Here is a 16,231-nt window from a genome sequence, read left to right as displayed (position 1 = left end):
GGGTTTGATGAGCCTTAAAACAGGTCATTCTAGCAGTGGGTCAGATTGACTGTTGGGACCTCGTCAAGCAGTATTTCAAATACAAATTTGGTTTATGTGTCTGCACCTTATGGGCCCTGCACATCGCACTGGTGAGGGAAATGATGGGGTTGACTGTTTAGCAACACAACCTGTTAAAAGTTCAACTGTGGATATAGACCTTCCACTTAGCAAATCTTAGCTTAGGGGTTGGTAGTGTTAAGAGTTAGGGACTTATGGCAAGACTTGTAGGATACAGGACAGGCACCTTCACGGAATACATAAACCAGTCGGGTTTATGGAAGAAGGGCTAAAAATAAGAATGGAAGAAATGATATTGACACGACTTAGAAATGCCCACACGATGTTTAATTATGCCTTGTATCTAACTGGAAAACATCATTCTGTGTCGTGTACATTTTGTCATTATGAAACTGGTAAAAACATACTATTTCAGTGTGAAGCAGATATGGCTGAAAAAAATCAAATGCGGTCTTCAGTACAATCTTTTGTGGGGTTGATTGTTTTCAGATAAAAACTTTATTAAGTTAGGGGACTGGCTTTAAATTAATTCACAATATTGAACCGGCAAAGGCATATAATAACGGTTGCGTCACAATTATATCGGGGACATCAATATGCAAAGGGTTGGGAAAATCAGGTTGTTGTTAGATCACGATAGGGCATTTGTTGAATGCCTATGAGACGGCTTTGTAAAGCAGCTTGTGTTTGGGCCTACTTGTGGGAAAGACCATCTAAGATTGGGTGTGGTGTAATAACTCTGATCATCTCCAGGAGCTGAAAGTAAAGGAACCCGTCAGAGGCAGTGATCGTAATATAATTGAATTCATACTGCATTTTCATGGGGAGAAGCCTAAGTCACATGTATCAGTCTCGCAACGGAATAAAGGGAATTACAGAGGCATGAGAGAGGAGCTTGCCCAGGTGAATTGGAGAGGGATACTGTGGGGACGATGGCTGAACAGAGGTGGCTGACGTATCTGGGAATAGTTTACAAGGCGCAGGAGAGACATGTCCCACAAAAGAATTTCTCAGATGGCAGCGGTGGGAATCCATGGCTGACAAGGGAAGTTAAGGACTGCGTGTTACCTAAGGAAATGGCATATAAGGGAGCAAAGGTGAGTGGGATGTTGGATTATTGGGATACTCTTAAAATCCAGCAAAAGGCAACAAAAAAAAAAGCCATAAGGGTGTTAAAGATGAAATATGAAGCAAACTAGCCAATAACAAAAAGCAGTATACTAAAAGTTAGTTTTCAGTTACATGAAGAGTGAAAGGGAGATGAGAGTTGATATTGGACCACAGGAAAATGATGCTGGTGAGGTAGTGATGGGGACAAAGAAATGTCAGATGAACTTAATGAACACATTGTATCAATCTTCACTGTCTTTTCCTGTCAGCGCCGCCCCACTTGTCACATTTAACCTGTCACAGTCCGGGTGGACTTCAGGACCCGGGGGAGCTCAGGACCCGCCGCCCCGCGGCTGCTGCTGAATCCGCGGTGTTTCTGTTCTGTTGTCGGATGCGGTGAACGAGTTAAAATTAACGGATCAATAATTCTCATTTCGTGTTTATTTCACTCTCCGCACATTTATATTTACAGGGACTTTACTGCTGACGCCGTTCCGGGACCCGACCCGTTTACAGACCCGGAGCGGAACCGAAGCAGATTCTCAGCCACTGGTTTCCATCCCAGGTCGCGAAGAAAGGATAAAGTTTCCCCGTGAATTTATTCCCAGTGAAGGTGTGGAGATGGGACTTGGTCTCCGAGTTGTAAAATGAAACTGTCCCGGACTGGTAACTGAGATAAACTCCCACCCTCCCGGGGATGGGACCGGCAGGGAGACGGGACTCAGGGGAGGGGAACTCGTCATTGAACACGTCACAATCCCGATGTAACACGTCACCAACCTGCCCGATCACCCAGAATCCGGTCTCCGGACTCAGTCCGACCCGTCCCTTCCTGTCCACAGACTCTGCGGCGACTCCCAGACACCAGACCCGAATCCCCGTCACCTCCACCTCCCAGTAATGTCTCCCCGATGTGAATCCCTCCGAGCCCAGCACACATTCCCAGTATGTGAATCTCTTCTCGGGGTCAGGGAGATTCCTCCGGGTCCCGGTCCATCTCACACTCTTCCGATCCTCAGACACCTCGAGCCACGGATTCGCCGTTTCCACATCCAGAGTGACAGAGACTGGGGGGAGAAGCAGAGAATTAGAGAGTCCCCGGGGATCGGGGGGAGACTCGGGCAGCGCGGCCCCGGGGATCGGGGGGAGACTCGGGCAGCGCGGCCCCGGGGATCGGGGGGAGACTCGGGCAGCGCGGCCCCGGGGATCGGGGGGAGGCTCGGGCAGCGCGGCCCCGGGGACCGGGGGGAGACTCGGGCAGCGCGGCCCCGGGGACCGGGGGGAGACTCGGACAGCGCGGCCCCGGGGATCGGGGGGAGACTCGGGTAGCGCGGCCCCGGGAATCGGGGGGCGACTTGAGCAGCGCGGTTCCGGGGACCAGTAGAAAGGCCGCTAGGCCTCAGGCGCGGTCGGATGGCCGACAGGAACCTTTCCCGAGGTTTGAAAGACGAAAGCGGATGGACAACTAATGTTTCCCCAAGGGTTTCCGCAGGACGGAGAGCAGAGATTTCCCGATCAAACAGACACAAAATGCTGGAGGAACCGAGCGGGTCAGGCAGGAGGTGTGGAGAGAAATGGACAGTATACGTTTCAGGTGGACATCTTCCCTCAAGAACGGAAATACATAGGGGAGATAAACAGCAGAAACTAGAGCGGGATAGGGATGGATTAAGATGGGCAGGGGCTGGGTGACTGGATTATCAGGAGGTCACAGAGTTTCTTCGGCCCAACTTGTTCGTGCCGACCAGCTTCCTTTAATGAGCTAGTCCCATTTGTCCATTATTCCTTTCACCTTTCTTATCCACGTACCTGCCAAGATCTATTTTAAAACATTCTCCCTGTACCCATCTCTACAGTTGACCAAGGGCCCGCTGAAAACAGAGATAACCCTCTTCCCCTTCCACTTTATCTTTTCCATTACTGATTTTTCACCCGGAGTCTGCCAGCCTTCTCCTTCCCACCTGCCCCCCCCCCACCTTCTTTATCGGGCCTCTGCCCCTTCCCTCTACATCCTGACGAAAGGTTTCGGCCTGAAACGTGAACCGATCTTTTCCACGGATGCTGCCCGACCTGCTGAGTTCCTCCAGTATGTTGTGAGTGTTGCTTTAACTCTCTTCCCTGTCCACTGTACCATGAATTTTAGTGTCACCCATAAACCTACTAATTATGTCACCTACATTATCATCCAAATCATTAATATGATTGACAAACAACCGCGGCCCCAGCACTGACCTCTGCAGGTCACAGGCCTCCAGTCCTCTGTGTTTAAGAGACACTTGGACAGACACTTCAACAGGCAAGGCACAGAAGGAGGGTGACCTAATGCTGGCCAATGCGATGAATGTAGATGGGTAAATAGGTCAGCACAGAGGTGATGGGTCGAAGGGCATATTTCTATGCTGTACGACGATGGCTCTGTGAACTGAATGGATAAGAACCCCCAAACCCCTTCCCCCGACGGGTGCTGAGAATTCCAAACAGACAGTGACCCCTGACCCTTGACTCCTCAGACAGGGAAACATCCTGGCTGCATCCTTGCTGCCAGTTGACTCCTGAAAGAATGTTGTGTTTCCCTGGGATCTCCTCTCATTCTTCTGAACAGGGAACAGAGAACATAGAACAGTACAGCACAGGAACAGGCCCTTCATTCAATGCTAACGTTCATTTGCGAGTGGGGAGTGTGAAGGTTCGAGACAGTAAAGGGAGTGATAACAGGAACCAGTAGGGGAGAGATGAATGGCAGATTGAACCAGAACCAGGTGTGGGAGGGGTGGAAAGCCTGTGGGTGAACTGTGTGCGTAGACGTAACGAGTAGCTGGAGGGGGACAAAGATGGAAATGGGGATCCCTTTGTCCCCTTCCCCACAACCCCATCACCTGCAGTCCCTCATTAGGACAGGGGAAGTATTTGCAGGGACCCTTAAACAACACGGGTTCTGATGCAGGGTTTCATCCCAAACTGTCAACTCCAGTCTTTGTTGTTCTGCAATTATCTCTGCTTGTGTCCCCTTCCAATCCATTTTGCCCAGCAACTCCCTCAAGCCTCTGCAACTAACTGCTCCTCTCTGACTCATCTCCCTTTACACCTCATGATACATCTGACTTTATCTCCCTGTCAAACTCTGGCGTGAATTCTATCATTTTATGATCACTGCTTCCTAACAATTCTTTTACCTTAAGCTCCCAAATCATATCTGGTTCATTATAAAAATTCCACTCCAGAATTACTTTTCTCCCATCGGGCTCAACCACAATCTGTTCTAAAAAGCCATCTTGGGGGCATTCTACAAATTTCCTCTCCTGGAATGCAGCACCAACATGATTTTCCCAATCTACATGCATGTTGAATCCCCCCATTCCGACCTTCACCATGCCCTTTTTCCATCTCCTGGTGTGATTTGTATCCCATTTCGACCCTGGCTACTATCTAGAGGTCTGTATATAATTACCATCAGGGTCTTTTTACCCTTGCAGTTGTTTAACTCCACCCACAATGACTCAACATCTTCCAATCCTATGTCACCTCTCTCTAAGGATTTGATTTCATTTTTTTACCAACAGAGCCTCCCCATCCCCTCTGCCTACCTGCCTGTCCTTTGAATACAAGGTGTATCCTTGGATGTTGGGCTTCAACCAGCATCTCCTTTCAGCCACAACTCAGTGACGCCAACAACGTTATACCTGCCAATCTCTACCTGTTCTACAACATCATCAACCTTATTCCGTATACTGGAGCATTCAAATATAACACCTTCAGTCCTGTATTCATCAGCCTATTCGACACTGTCCACAGGAACTTAAGCAAGGTCTTTGATGTCGATTACAGACCACACTGAGGTATTGTCTGCATTTCCACTTCCCCGAATGTGAGGAAAAATAGAAACATAGAAAACCTACAGCACAATTCAGGCCCTTCGGCCCACAACGCTGTGCTGAACATGTCCCTACCTTAGAACTACCTAGGCTTTACCCATGGCCCTCTATTTTTCTAAGCTCCATGTAGCCATTCAAGAGTCTCTCAAAAGACCCTGTCGTTTCCGCCTGCACCACCACTGCTGGCAGCCCATTCCGCGCACTAACCACTCTCTCTGTAAAAAAAACTTGGACAGGTACATAGATAGGAAATGGTTAGAGGGATATGGGCAAACACACACAAACGGGACATGCTCAGGAAGACATCTTAGTCTTGCAGATGGATGAAGTGGGCCGTTGGTTAAACATCCATCAAACCCTCCCAGATCATCCTCCTGAGGAATCTCACCCTGGAGTATGTCTGTGAACTGTTGATGTGACGTCACATCAGAGGGCAGCTCAATGCCTCAGAAAGACTGGGTAAGGAGCACAGATTTCATTCCTAAATGGGAATTTGTGCCTGTCTCTTTGACCGTGTGTCACACTCTGATATTATGTGTGTGTTTATGTGTTGATTGTGGTAAATATCAGTGTGTTTGTGTGTACACATTGAGGGAGAGTGTGCACATTGAAATATTTGTATGTCACAGTGTGTCATCACATGTCTGGTGTTGCTGACAATGTGTGACAAGTGTGAGTTGTTTAAATAAGTAAATTACCGTGTCTGAAGAGAATAGTTTCCAGGTTGCTGAGGGAAATAACAACGTACATTGCTGAGACTCTGACTACAATCTGCCAATTCCTCTTGTGTATGTGTGTGGGGGAGTTTTGCCACGCCGGTTATGCTGTGTGTGCTTCTCCCGAAATGAAATCTGAAAAATGTCAATGCTGGTTGGTGTGTCTGGGCTCATTCTCACAATGCTTCAATGTAGTGGTTTGATAACCATAAGACCATAAGACCATAAGATATAGGAGCAGAATTAGGCCATTTGGCCCATGGAGTCTGCTCCACCATTCAATCATGGCTGATCCTGTTTCTCTCCTCCTCAGCCCCACTCCCCGGCCATCTCCCCACAACGTTTGATACTGTGTTCAAACTCTGTTTCTAAATAGACACGCCTTTATCGTGAGGCTGTGCCCTCTTGTCCTAGACTCCCCCACCATGGGAAACATCTTTTCCAAATCTTCTCTGTCTTGGCCTTTCAACATTCAAAAGGTTAAAATGAGATTCCCCCCTCATCTTTCTAAATTCCAGCGAGTACAGGCACTGAGCTATCAAATGTTTCACATCTGATAACCCTTTCATTCCCGGAACCATCCTTGTGAACCTCCTCTGAACACTCAACTATACCAACTCATCTTTTCTTAGATGAGGAGCCCAAAACTGTTCACAATATTCAGGGTGAGGCCTCACCAGTGCCTTATAAACCCTCAGCATCACATCCCTGCTCTTGTATTCTAAACCCCATGAACTGAAACAATGGATTTACCTTTCCCACAAATGACTCTACCTGCAGCTTAACCTTTAGGGTGTTCTGCGGAAGGACTCCCAGGTCCAGTTCCATCTCAGATTTTTGGATTTTCTCCCCATTTAAAATAATCTGCATATTATGTCTACTACCAAAGTACATGACCATGAATTTTCCAGCATTGTATATCCTACCAACCAGCCAATGCTCTGACCATACCAATAAGATTTCTGGAACACCGTGGGCTCTTAACTTGGTAAGTAGCCTCATGTGTTCAACCTTGTCAAAGGCTTCTGAAAGTCCAAATATACAACATGCACTACAACCCCTTTATCTACCCTACGTGTAATCTCCTCAAAGAATTTCAACAGGTTTGCCAGGCAAGATATTACCTAAAGGAAATGATGCTGACTTGTCCCAGCTTGTCCAATGTCACCAAGTATTCCATAACCTCATACGTAACAATTGGCACTAATGTCTTCCCAACCACAGAGGGTGAGGCTAACTGGTCTATAATTTCCTTTCTGCTACCTTCCTCCTTACTTATAGAGTTGAGTGATATTTAAAGTTTTCCAGTCCTCTAGCACCATGCCAGAGCCCAATGATTTTTGAAAAATCATTTCAAATACCTCCACAATGTCTACCGTTACCTCTTTCAGAACACTAGGGTGCAGTTCATCTGGTCTGAGTGACTTATGTCCCTTTTTGAGCACCTTCTCCCTTGTAACAGTAACTGCACTCACTTCTCTTCCCTCGCACTCTTCAACATCTGGCACAGTGCTACTGTCTTCCACAATGAAGACTGATGCAAAATACTCATTTAGTTCATCTGCCATCTCTTTGTGCCTCGTTATTATATCTTCAACCTTATTTTCTAGTGGCCCTATATCCACTCTCATCTCTATTTTATTTTTTACAATACTTGAAAAACAATATGATATTGTTTGCTCACTTGTTTTACAAAGACAGGTGTGTAAAAAGGGCCCGAAGGATCATTGGAGACCCGAGTCACCCCAACCACAAACTGTGCTGGTTGCTACCGTCTGGGGAATGTACCGTAGCATAAAAACCCCAACAGAGTCCAGGGACAATTTCTTCCACCAGGCCATCAGCCTGCTTAACTCATGCTGAGGTAACTGTATTTCTACGTTATATTGACAAGCATGTTCTACATGTAGTTTATCAGGAAGAGAAGAAGAAGAAAACCCTTAACTCCGAGTGGAGTCATCGGGATGCTGTCATGATGGCGTTTTTTAAGCCGGCTTTCTTATTCTTACGAGGCCGCGTTGCTAGCTCGACGCTCAACCCAGCACGGATACTGTAAATGGCACATTGAGACGGAGACATAACGTAAAGAATTTTACTGCTCGTTCATATGAAGAATGTAAGTAACAGTCAGTTCAATTCAATTTAATATTTCATTTTTCTCCTCTCAATCATTCTTTCAGTTCCTCTCTGTAGGTATTTAAAAGCTTCCCAATTCTCTGGCTCCTATTAATTTTTACTTTGTTGTGTGCCCACTCTTTTGCATTTACATTAGCTTGTCTTCCCTTGTCAGCCATTTTGCCATTTGAGTATTTATTTATTTTTGGAATACATCTATCCTTCACCTTCCTTATTTTCCCAGAAACTGACACCATTTCTGACAAATTTACTTTGGCCAACTCCTTTCTCGGACCACTATAATTTATTTCATCCTCTGAAATACTACAACGTCACACGTTACTTTCTGCTTATCAAATTTCAGGTTGGACTCAGTTATGTTGTGAGAATTCTCTCCTAAGGGTTCTTTTACCTAATCACCTCTGGTTCAATACATAACACCCAATCCAGTAGAGCTGTTCCCCGAGTAGTCTCATGGACACACATCAAAGTTGCTGGTGAATGCAGCAGGCCAGGCAGCATCTCTAGGAAGAGGTGCAGTCGACTAGTCCTGACGAAGGGTCTTGGCCTGAAACGTCGACTGCACCTCTTCCTAGAGATGCTGCCTGGCTTGCTGCGTTCACCAGCAGCTTTGATGTGTGTTGCTTGAATTTCCAGCATCTGCAGAATGCCTGTTGTTTGAGTCTCATGGACAAACTGCTCGATAAAACATCACACAGCATTCAACAAATTCACTCTCTTGAGATCCATTACCAACCTGATTTTCCCAATTGACCTGCTTGCTGAAATAAAAAACTCAACCCACGAGGATTCAATATCTTCCTATCCTATCTCACTTCTTTCTACTGATTTACCAGCAGAACCACACCAACCACCCATGTCTACCTTCCAATAACACCGATACATTGTGTAACCTTGGACATTCAGCTCCCAACTACAACCATCCTTCAGCCATGATTCAGTGATGGCCAAAACATCATATCTGATAATCTGTAATCGAGCAACAAGATCATCCACCTTATTTCTCACACTCCATGCATTGAGATATAACACGTTGTGTACTATATCTGCTACCCTTTTTATTCTGCATCCCTAATGCACTGATACTCACCCTGCTGGCTGCAATTTTGTCCTTGCATCTGTCCGCCCTATCTGACAGTCTGACTGCATGATACCTTTGCATTTTTAGTATCAGTCCTATCGCTTCACTCGTTCCCAACCCCCCCCCCACACACACACACAACCAAATTACAGACAATTCTCGCTTCAAATTGGAACTTAACTGAACAAGGAGAAATGAATCTTTATAAGTTTTACCTCGATTAACGGCATCAAGTGTTTCACTCAGCACTGTGTTCAACAAATAGGGGTGATGGAATTTTTCAAACAGTTGGGCCTCTTCTGTCACTGACAATTCCTGGACATCGTCATTAATCCTGTAAATATTAAACTGCTTGTTATAAACTGCAAGTTTGAACTATACAGGTTTTCAATGAAGAGTATGTCCTACCTCCTGTTCCGACGAGCTTCCTCCTGAAATAAATCAGACATAAATCTGATTAGACTTGGACTTACTGTCGACATCCTGAATTTCATCCAAATCATTCAAAGGTGTTGAAAATTCCCACTCTCACGGTAACTCAGAAACACAACCAATACAGAACCACGGATTAAATTACAGGGAAAGTCTCTGAATGTCAGACCATTACTGAGAGGATGAAATTTACGGGGAAGACAGGACAGGTTGTGTATTTTCATCTGGATATGCCATTAGGGTGATAAAATGTAGGAATTTAAGATCAGTGATGGATTTAATTATGTGCGGGGTTTGGATGTACCTCTATTTATGGGAAGAATTGTGGGAGGGGAAACTCCAAATGGATTTTAATAAATCCCATATGAAATTCAGTGAAGAGGAATTCGCTACCACAGGAGTGGTTGTAGCGGAAGAGGAGAGATTGAATGTAATGGGGAAAACTGGATAAACACGTGAGGGACCATGGAGTTCAGGGCACTGTTGCTGGGTGTGGGAAGAGAATTCTGAAGCAGGGAAATTGTTATAGGATGATGGACCGAATGGCCTATTTATGATGGAGACCGGGTGAGATGCACCACAGTCCACTGTGGGAGGTGAGGGAGGAGATTGCTGAGCCTCTGGCGATGATCTTTGCATCATCAATGGGGACGGGAGAGGTTCCAGAAGATTGGAGGGTTGCAGATGTTGTTCCCTTATTCAAGAAAAGGAGTAGAGATAGCCCAGTAAATTATAGACCAGTGAGTCAACTTCAGTGGTTGGTAATTTGATGGAGAAGATCCTGAGAGGCAGGATTTGTCAAAGGCAGGTCGTGCCTTACGACACTGATTGAATTTTTTGAGGATGTGACAAAACATATTGATGAAGGTAGAACAGTAGATGTAGTGTAAATGGATTTCAGCAAGGGATCCCAGCGGACATTGATTTGTGCAACCAGAATTGGCTTGCCCACAGAAGGCAAAGAGTGATTGTAGACGGGACATATTCTGCATGGAGGTCGGTGATCAGTGGTTTGCCTCAGGGATCTGTTCTGGGAGCCCTTCTCTTTGTAATTTTTATAAATGACCTGGATCAGGAAATGGAGGGATGGGTTAGTAAATTTGATGATGACACAAAGGTTGGGGGTGTTGTCGATAATGTGGAGGTCTGTCAGAGTTTACAGCGTGACAGCAATAGGATGCAAATCTGGGCTGAGAAGTGGCAGTTTGCAGTTCAAACCAGATAATGGTGAAATATGATGGCAGACTTTGGTACTAATGGTAAGACTCTTGGCAGTGTGGAGGAGCAGAGGGATCTTGGGGTCCGAGTCCATAGGACACTCAAATCTGCTACACAAGTTGACTCTGTGGTTAAGAAGGGATTCGGTGCATCGGCCTTCATCAACCACGGGACTGAGTTTAGGAGCCGAGAGGTAATCTCACAGCTATGTAAGAGCCTGTTCAGGCCCCACTTGGAGTGCTGTGCTCAGTTCTGGTCGCCTCACTACAGAAAGGATGTGGAAACCATAGAAGGGGTGCAGAGGAGATTTACAAAGATGTTGCCTGGATTGGGGAGCATGCCTTATGAGAATGGGTTGAGTGAACTCGGCCTTTTCTCTTTGGAGCGACGGAGGATGAGAGGTGACCTGATAGAGCTGTATAAGATGATGAGAGGCATTGATCAGAGTCAGAGGCTTTTTCCCAGGGCTGAAATGGCTAGCAAGAGAGCACACAGTTTTAAGGTGCTTGGAAATATGTACAGAGGAGATGTCAGGGGTAATATTTTTACGCAGAGAGTGCTGAATGTGTGGAATGGGCTGCCAACAATGGTAGTGGATGCCAGTACGATGGGGTCTTTTAAGAGACTCCTGGATAGGCACATGGAGCTCGGAAAGATGAGGGCTATGGGTAACCCTAGGTAATTCCTAAAGTAAGGACATGTTGGACTGAAGGGCTTGTATTGTGCTGTAGGTTTTCAATGTTTATATTTCTACGTTTCTAATGTGAAACTTAATTGAAAAAATAAAGAAACATTGAAAGTTTGCCTAACCTGACGGAAACCGGATACAGAGGATAAGTCTGATGTGTGGGTCACATTCTATGTTTTCACGGATTGACAGAGAGACCCTCACACCCACCGCACCAAACACACTCACAGCCTGTGACTGGAACTGGGTGTTAATGGGAGATTTAGAGGATATTTAATGTGATAAGTAATAGACAATCAGCAGCTCTGTTTTATGATCAGAACAAATTATTTCAGAGAAGTTTGCATTCTGTCCTGGGACGTACAGAGGTTGTGAAAGTCCAGTTTTGGGACAACAGCAACCCTGAATGGTTGCATCAACTGTCTGGTGAAAAACAGTTTACTGCCATTTATTAATGCTGTGTCTAGGAGCAATGCATCTGTTTTCTGTCTTTGATAACCCTGTCTGTTTTCTGTGGTACGTGATTGTTACAGTAACTACTCACGTGTGTGGCGGCCTGGTAATAGCGAAGGGAATAAGTTACGTATTCATGCTTTGTTCTGGGCAGTTTTGAGCTGAGGACGGAAGATATCTTGTCGTTTGTTGATCGCTTCGTTGCTGATTAATTTACGATTAATTACGCTGAAATTTCATTGCCTCATGATTGTATCTTGCAGATAAAGGATTGAATACCTGTCTTCGACATTTTGGAAGGTTGTTATTGGAGTGACTGGAGGGCTCGTCATACAATCATAACTATCTGTGTGACGTTGCCAGCAGCGGCAATTGGTTAGTTAGAATTGGCCACTGTGCTGTGTTTATTTCAAATATACCACTGTTCATTTAGTGCCCTTTGACAGAAACAAACTGAAATAAAATCCCTCACCTTGAGAAATATCACACTGTCTTTTTGATCCATCTGTTCCTTTAACGTAGTGATTTCCTCCTGAATAAGCCTTATCTGCTTCTGAATCTCACGAAGATTTTTCTCCATTGGATTGAGAATCCTCTTCTCTTCCTCCCTGAGATCCCTGAGTAAGCTCTGCTCTTTCTCAGTGATAATCTGGCGCAGTTCAGCAAACTGGGATGTGAAACGGGACTGAAGGCTGTGTGACTGTTCCTGTCGAATGAAAGGTGAAGATGAATTTACTGTATTGCTATGTGTATTTCCTTATGACATTAAGGAGACCATTTGGTCCATTAATGTCCATGCTAACTCTGAAACATTCCCATCAACCCCATTCACTTACGTTTTCCTGAAACCAATTCTCCCCATTGACCCATTAACTCCCACCCGATTCACATACACCCTCCCCCACCTTCACAGGGTTAATTGTAATTAACCATTCATCCAGCATGTCCTTGGGATGTGTCTGAAACTGTCGTGGTCACAGAGAGAACATGCAAACTCCACACAGACAATACCAGAGGTCAGGATTGAACCCAGGTCACTGGAGCTGCGATACTCTGCTATTCCGCATTAAAGAGAGCAAAACTATACAGTAATATCAGAAATTCCACTCAGAAAGCCTCACCCGAACTCCGGAAATCTTCTCTTTCTGTTGCTGCTCCTTTTCCTGGAAGTCTGATTTCTTTTTTGTGAAAGAGTCTAAGGAAGATTTAAGCTGATCCTGGAAGTCAGAGAGCGAAGGAAAAAGTAACAAAAAAAGATGGATCAAAAGAAACAGGTGATCAAACCCGATCATCGCACACAAAATGCCGGTGGAACTCAGTGAGTCAGGCAGCATCTGTGCAGGGGAAATAAACATTCGACGTTTCGGGATGTGACCCTTCATTAGGACTGGGAAGGAATGGGGCAGAAGCCAGAATAAAAAGTTTGGGGATGAGAACCAGCTGACAGGTGACGGGTGAGACAACGTGAGGGGGAACGTGGGGGAGGGTGATGAAGTGAGAAGCTGAGAGGGGACAGGTGGAAAAGGAAAGGATCTGGAGAAGAAGGAATCTAAACGAGAGGACAATCGACCATGGAAGAAACGGGAGGAACTGCGGCTGTTTGGGGCCCTGAATGGTGACGAGTGAGGAGGTTAGGAGTCGGGTGTAGCATTTGTCCCGCTTCCAGGTGTCAGTGCCAGGAGGGAGATCAGTGGGGAGGAGCGAGTGGACAAGGGCGATACAGTACGGTGAGCGATTCCGACAGAGAGCGGAGAGATGTGGGGTGTGGGATGGGCTGTGGGACGGATAGATGGTAGAATCCCGTTGGAGATGGCGGAAGTTGCAGAGAATGATGCGTTGGTTATGGAGGCTCGTGTAGGGTTTAGGAACTGTGTTAAGTATTAAATTAGTTAGTTTTTACCATGTAGATTTTAACAGCTTCTTTAATCGGCCTGAAGCGGTGCTCTCTGTGTTCTTCCGCAACTGCGCAGATTACACAGATCAGTGTCTTGTCCGTTTCACAAAACAGCTTCAGTTCTTCCTCATGTTCCTCGCACTGAAGTTTACTTTCCTTCCCTTTCGGATTCAGGTTTAGATTTCGCGCTTTTTCAGCCAGATTTGCTAAGGCCCGACTGACCTTGAGGGTGCGGTCAGCAATCTCCTCTCTACATTCCGGGCAGGAGTTTCTCTCCTCCCTTTCCCAACACCGTGTGATACAAGAACGACAGAAGTTGTGTCCACACTCCAGTATAACCGGATCTGTGAAGAAATCCAGACAGATGGGACAAATTACCTCCTCGGTCCAACTCTCGGCCGGTGCTTTCGAAGCCATGTTAACTCCCGGCACTTCCTGATTCAGAACGCTTCCGCTTTCGGGGAGCTGCCGATCCCCTGCAGTACCGCGATTGTCCACTACACGCGCTGCAGACTCATGGGTGAACATGGTTTTGCTGGATGTGTTCAGTGGAAATTCTGGCCATTTCTATGTTTAGTGTGGATCAAAAACACATTAAACAGGCAACAGATAAAAAAACGTGGCCATGGACTGTCTAAGCCCGGCTACGAGCGGAAAAGGGTTGGCTATATGGACAGCAACCCTATCTCGTAAAAACCTCGTGCGACAAAAATGTCACCTGCATCTCCAAAGGCCCCATCACTGCGATCGGAAGGACCTTCACCTGGAAGGCGATTGAAGTCGTGTGATCATCCTCGGATTGAGGATGAGGAGAAATTTCCCCACCCACAGTGCGGTGAATATTTGGAGTATTCTTCACAAGTTTTCTAAATTAAAAGGGCTGCTGCTGGCGGCCTGTGCCCCAGTGGGCGTGATGGGCTGAAAAAGAAGCTGAACAGAAATTAAGCCGGAGAGAAGAGCCTGGTTCAGTCTGAGGCAGGGCTCAGGGGGGAGTTCTAAAGACATGAGAGACTGCAGATGCTGGAATCTCTGGTGAGAAACATGATGCTGGAGGAACTGAGCGGGTCAGGCAGGATCTATGGAGAGAAATGTACAATCAACTTTCCGGGTCGAGATCCTTCACCTGGACTTTCTCAACCCGAAATATCGATTGCCCATTTCCCTCCACGGATGCTGCGTGACCCGTTGAGTTCCTCCAGCAGCTCGTTTTTTCTAAAGCTTTCTCCAGGTCTAAAGAGAGTCAGAGTGGAGCGTAAAACGGTGGATTTGTGAACAGTGACGATAACTATTAAATTAGCTCATGCCAGGAGAGTGGGGATGTGGAGAGAATATTGTGCTGTGCAGTGGTGATGACCGACCTGTGGCTGCAGGAAAAAGCACAGCGCTGGACATTCTACGTCACAGGGTGGAAAATGATATTTGTTTTCGGCGAGGTCCTGATTTCAACAGCCCTTCGTGTGAAAAACTTCGTGACTGAACCCATGTCAGTCCCGTCTCCAACAGAAGCCCAGTCTCCCTCACTCTGGACACAGATCAGATGCTGATACTTCTTTGTATCAAAGTAAGCTTTATATAGAATATTCAGAATGATAAAACGTGCAGTGCCTTTCCCCAAAGAATTTACATTTGTCGTCTGTGCGGTGTTTAGTGTTTTACATTCGGTAAAACCGATAGGACTGTTGTCGCGCACGTGCCCCCCGCCCCCCGGGATGTTTCACTCCTACAATAACTGAGAGGCTTCCTCAGCCGACCCGGCCCCTCCCGGTCCAGTACTAGAGGATCTCTATAGTTTCAATGGTGTCCCTGCAGCCTGGAATGTGCCAGTCGGCAGCATTCCTCCACGACAGGGATTTCCCAACTCTTTTATGCCAAAGACCAATTCCATTAACCTTGGACCCCAGGGTGGGAACCCCTGCTCTCCGGACATCTCGGTATGGTGACAGACCAACAATTTCCTGGCGTCTTTCGCCGAGTTGATCATCTTCCAGCAGCACTTGATGTCCGTTTTCCTCTGCGTCCTGGGAACAGCCCGAGGATCAGTGATCCTTCTGCCACGCAGCCGCTGTGACACAGACCCTTGCATCTTTCTCCACATATCTTCACCATCCCACAGTCCGCAAAGAGGTGAGTGACCGTCTCGTCTCCACTGCAGTAATCTCGGGGCAGCGCGCTGTGGGAGTGATCTCCGGGCATGCAGCAAGGATCAGACTGGGAGGCCCTTCTCACCGACAGCCAGGTAAGGTCTTGCTGCCTGTTGGTGAGATCTGGTGAGGAGGCATTCTGCCAGATGGTCTGAACTGTCTGCTTAGCGAACCACTCCACTATGTCCATCCAGTTCTTCTCCTGCAGTAACTGCAGGACATTCCGTGCTGACCACTGTCTGATGTTCTTGTGGTCAAAGCTGCTGGTCTGAAAGAACTGTAACCAACTTCATTATCACAAGCAACCAACAAACAATAAACAACAAACAAACCCCCCTCCCACTTTCAAATCTCTTACTAACTCTTTCTTCAGTTAGTCCTGACGAAGGGTCTCGGCCTGAAACGTCGACTGTACCGCTTCCTAGAGATG

At 46.5% G+C, this 16,231-nt stretch overlaps 1 protein-coding gene across 1 annotated transcript; it reads right to left on the bottom strand.

The window, feature by feature from the left end:
* Nucleotides 1-409: 409 nt before the first annotated feature.
* On the bottom strand, nucleotides 410-14,090 carry LOC140185228 (zinc-binding protein A33-like). The gene is made up of 6 exons (XM_072238614.1): nucleotides 13,667-14,090; nucleotides 12,888-12,983; nucleotides 12,239-12,472; nucleotides 9,384-9,406; nucleotides 9,191-9,309; nucleotides 410-2,237 (listed from the first exon to the last, which is right to left on the bottom strand). The coding sequence occupies exons 1-6, from the start codon at nucleotides 14,075-14,077 to the stop codon at nucleotides 1,681-1,683; spliced, it is 1,440 nt and encodes a 479-aa protein (XP_072094715.1). The 5' UTR covers nucleotides 14,078-14,090; the 3' UTR covers nucleotides 410-1,680.
* Nucleotides 14,091-16,231: the final 2,141 nt, after the last annotated feature.

This window comes from Mobula birostris, chromosome 20 (genome assembly GCF_030028105.1).
Source record: "Mobula birostris isolate sMobBir1 chromosome 20, sMobBir1.hap1, whole genome shotgun sequence".
NCBI classification, from domain to species: Eukaryota; Metazoa; Chordata; class Chondrichthyes; order Myliobatiformes; family Myliobatidae; genus Mobula; species Mobula birostris.
Note: the sequence above shows the minus strand (reverse complement) of the source record. Positions and strands in the feature narration are given on the sequence as shown.

Coding starts and splice junctions, on each gene's coding strand:
- LOC140185228 (XM_072238614.1), bottom strand. CDS start 14,077: ATGGCTTCGAAAGCACCGGCCGAGAGTTGGACCGAGGAGGTAATTTGT. Junction 9,407..12,238: donor ACAGTGTGATATTTCTCAAG/GTGAGGGATTTT, acceptor GATTTATTTCAG/GAGGAAGCTCGTCGGAACAG. Junction 9,310..9,383: donor GAAGCTCGTCGGAACAGGAG/GTAGGACATACT, acceptor TAATATTTACAG/GATTAATGACGATGTCCAGG.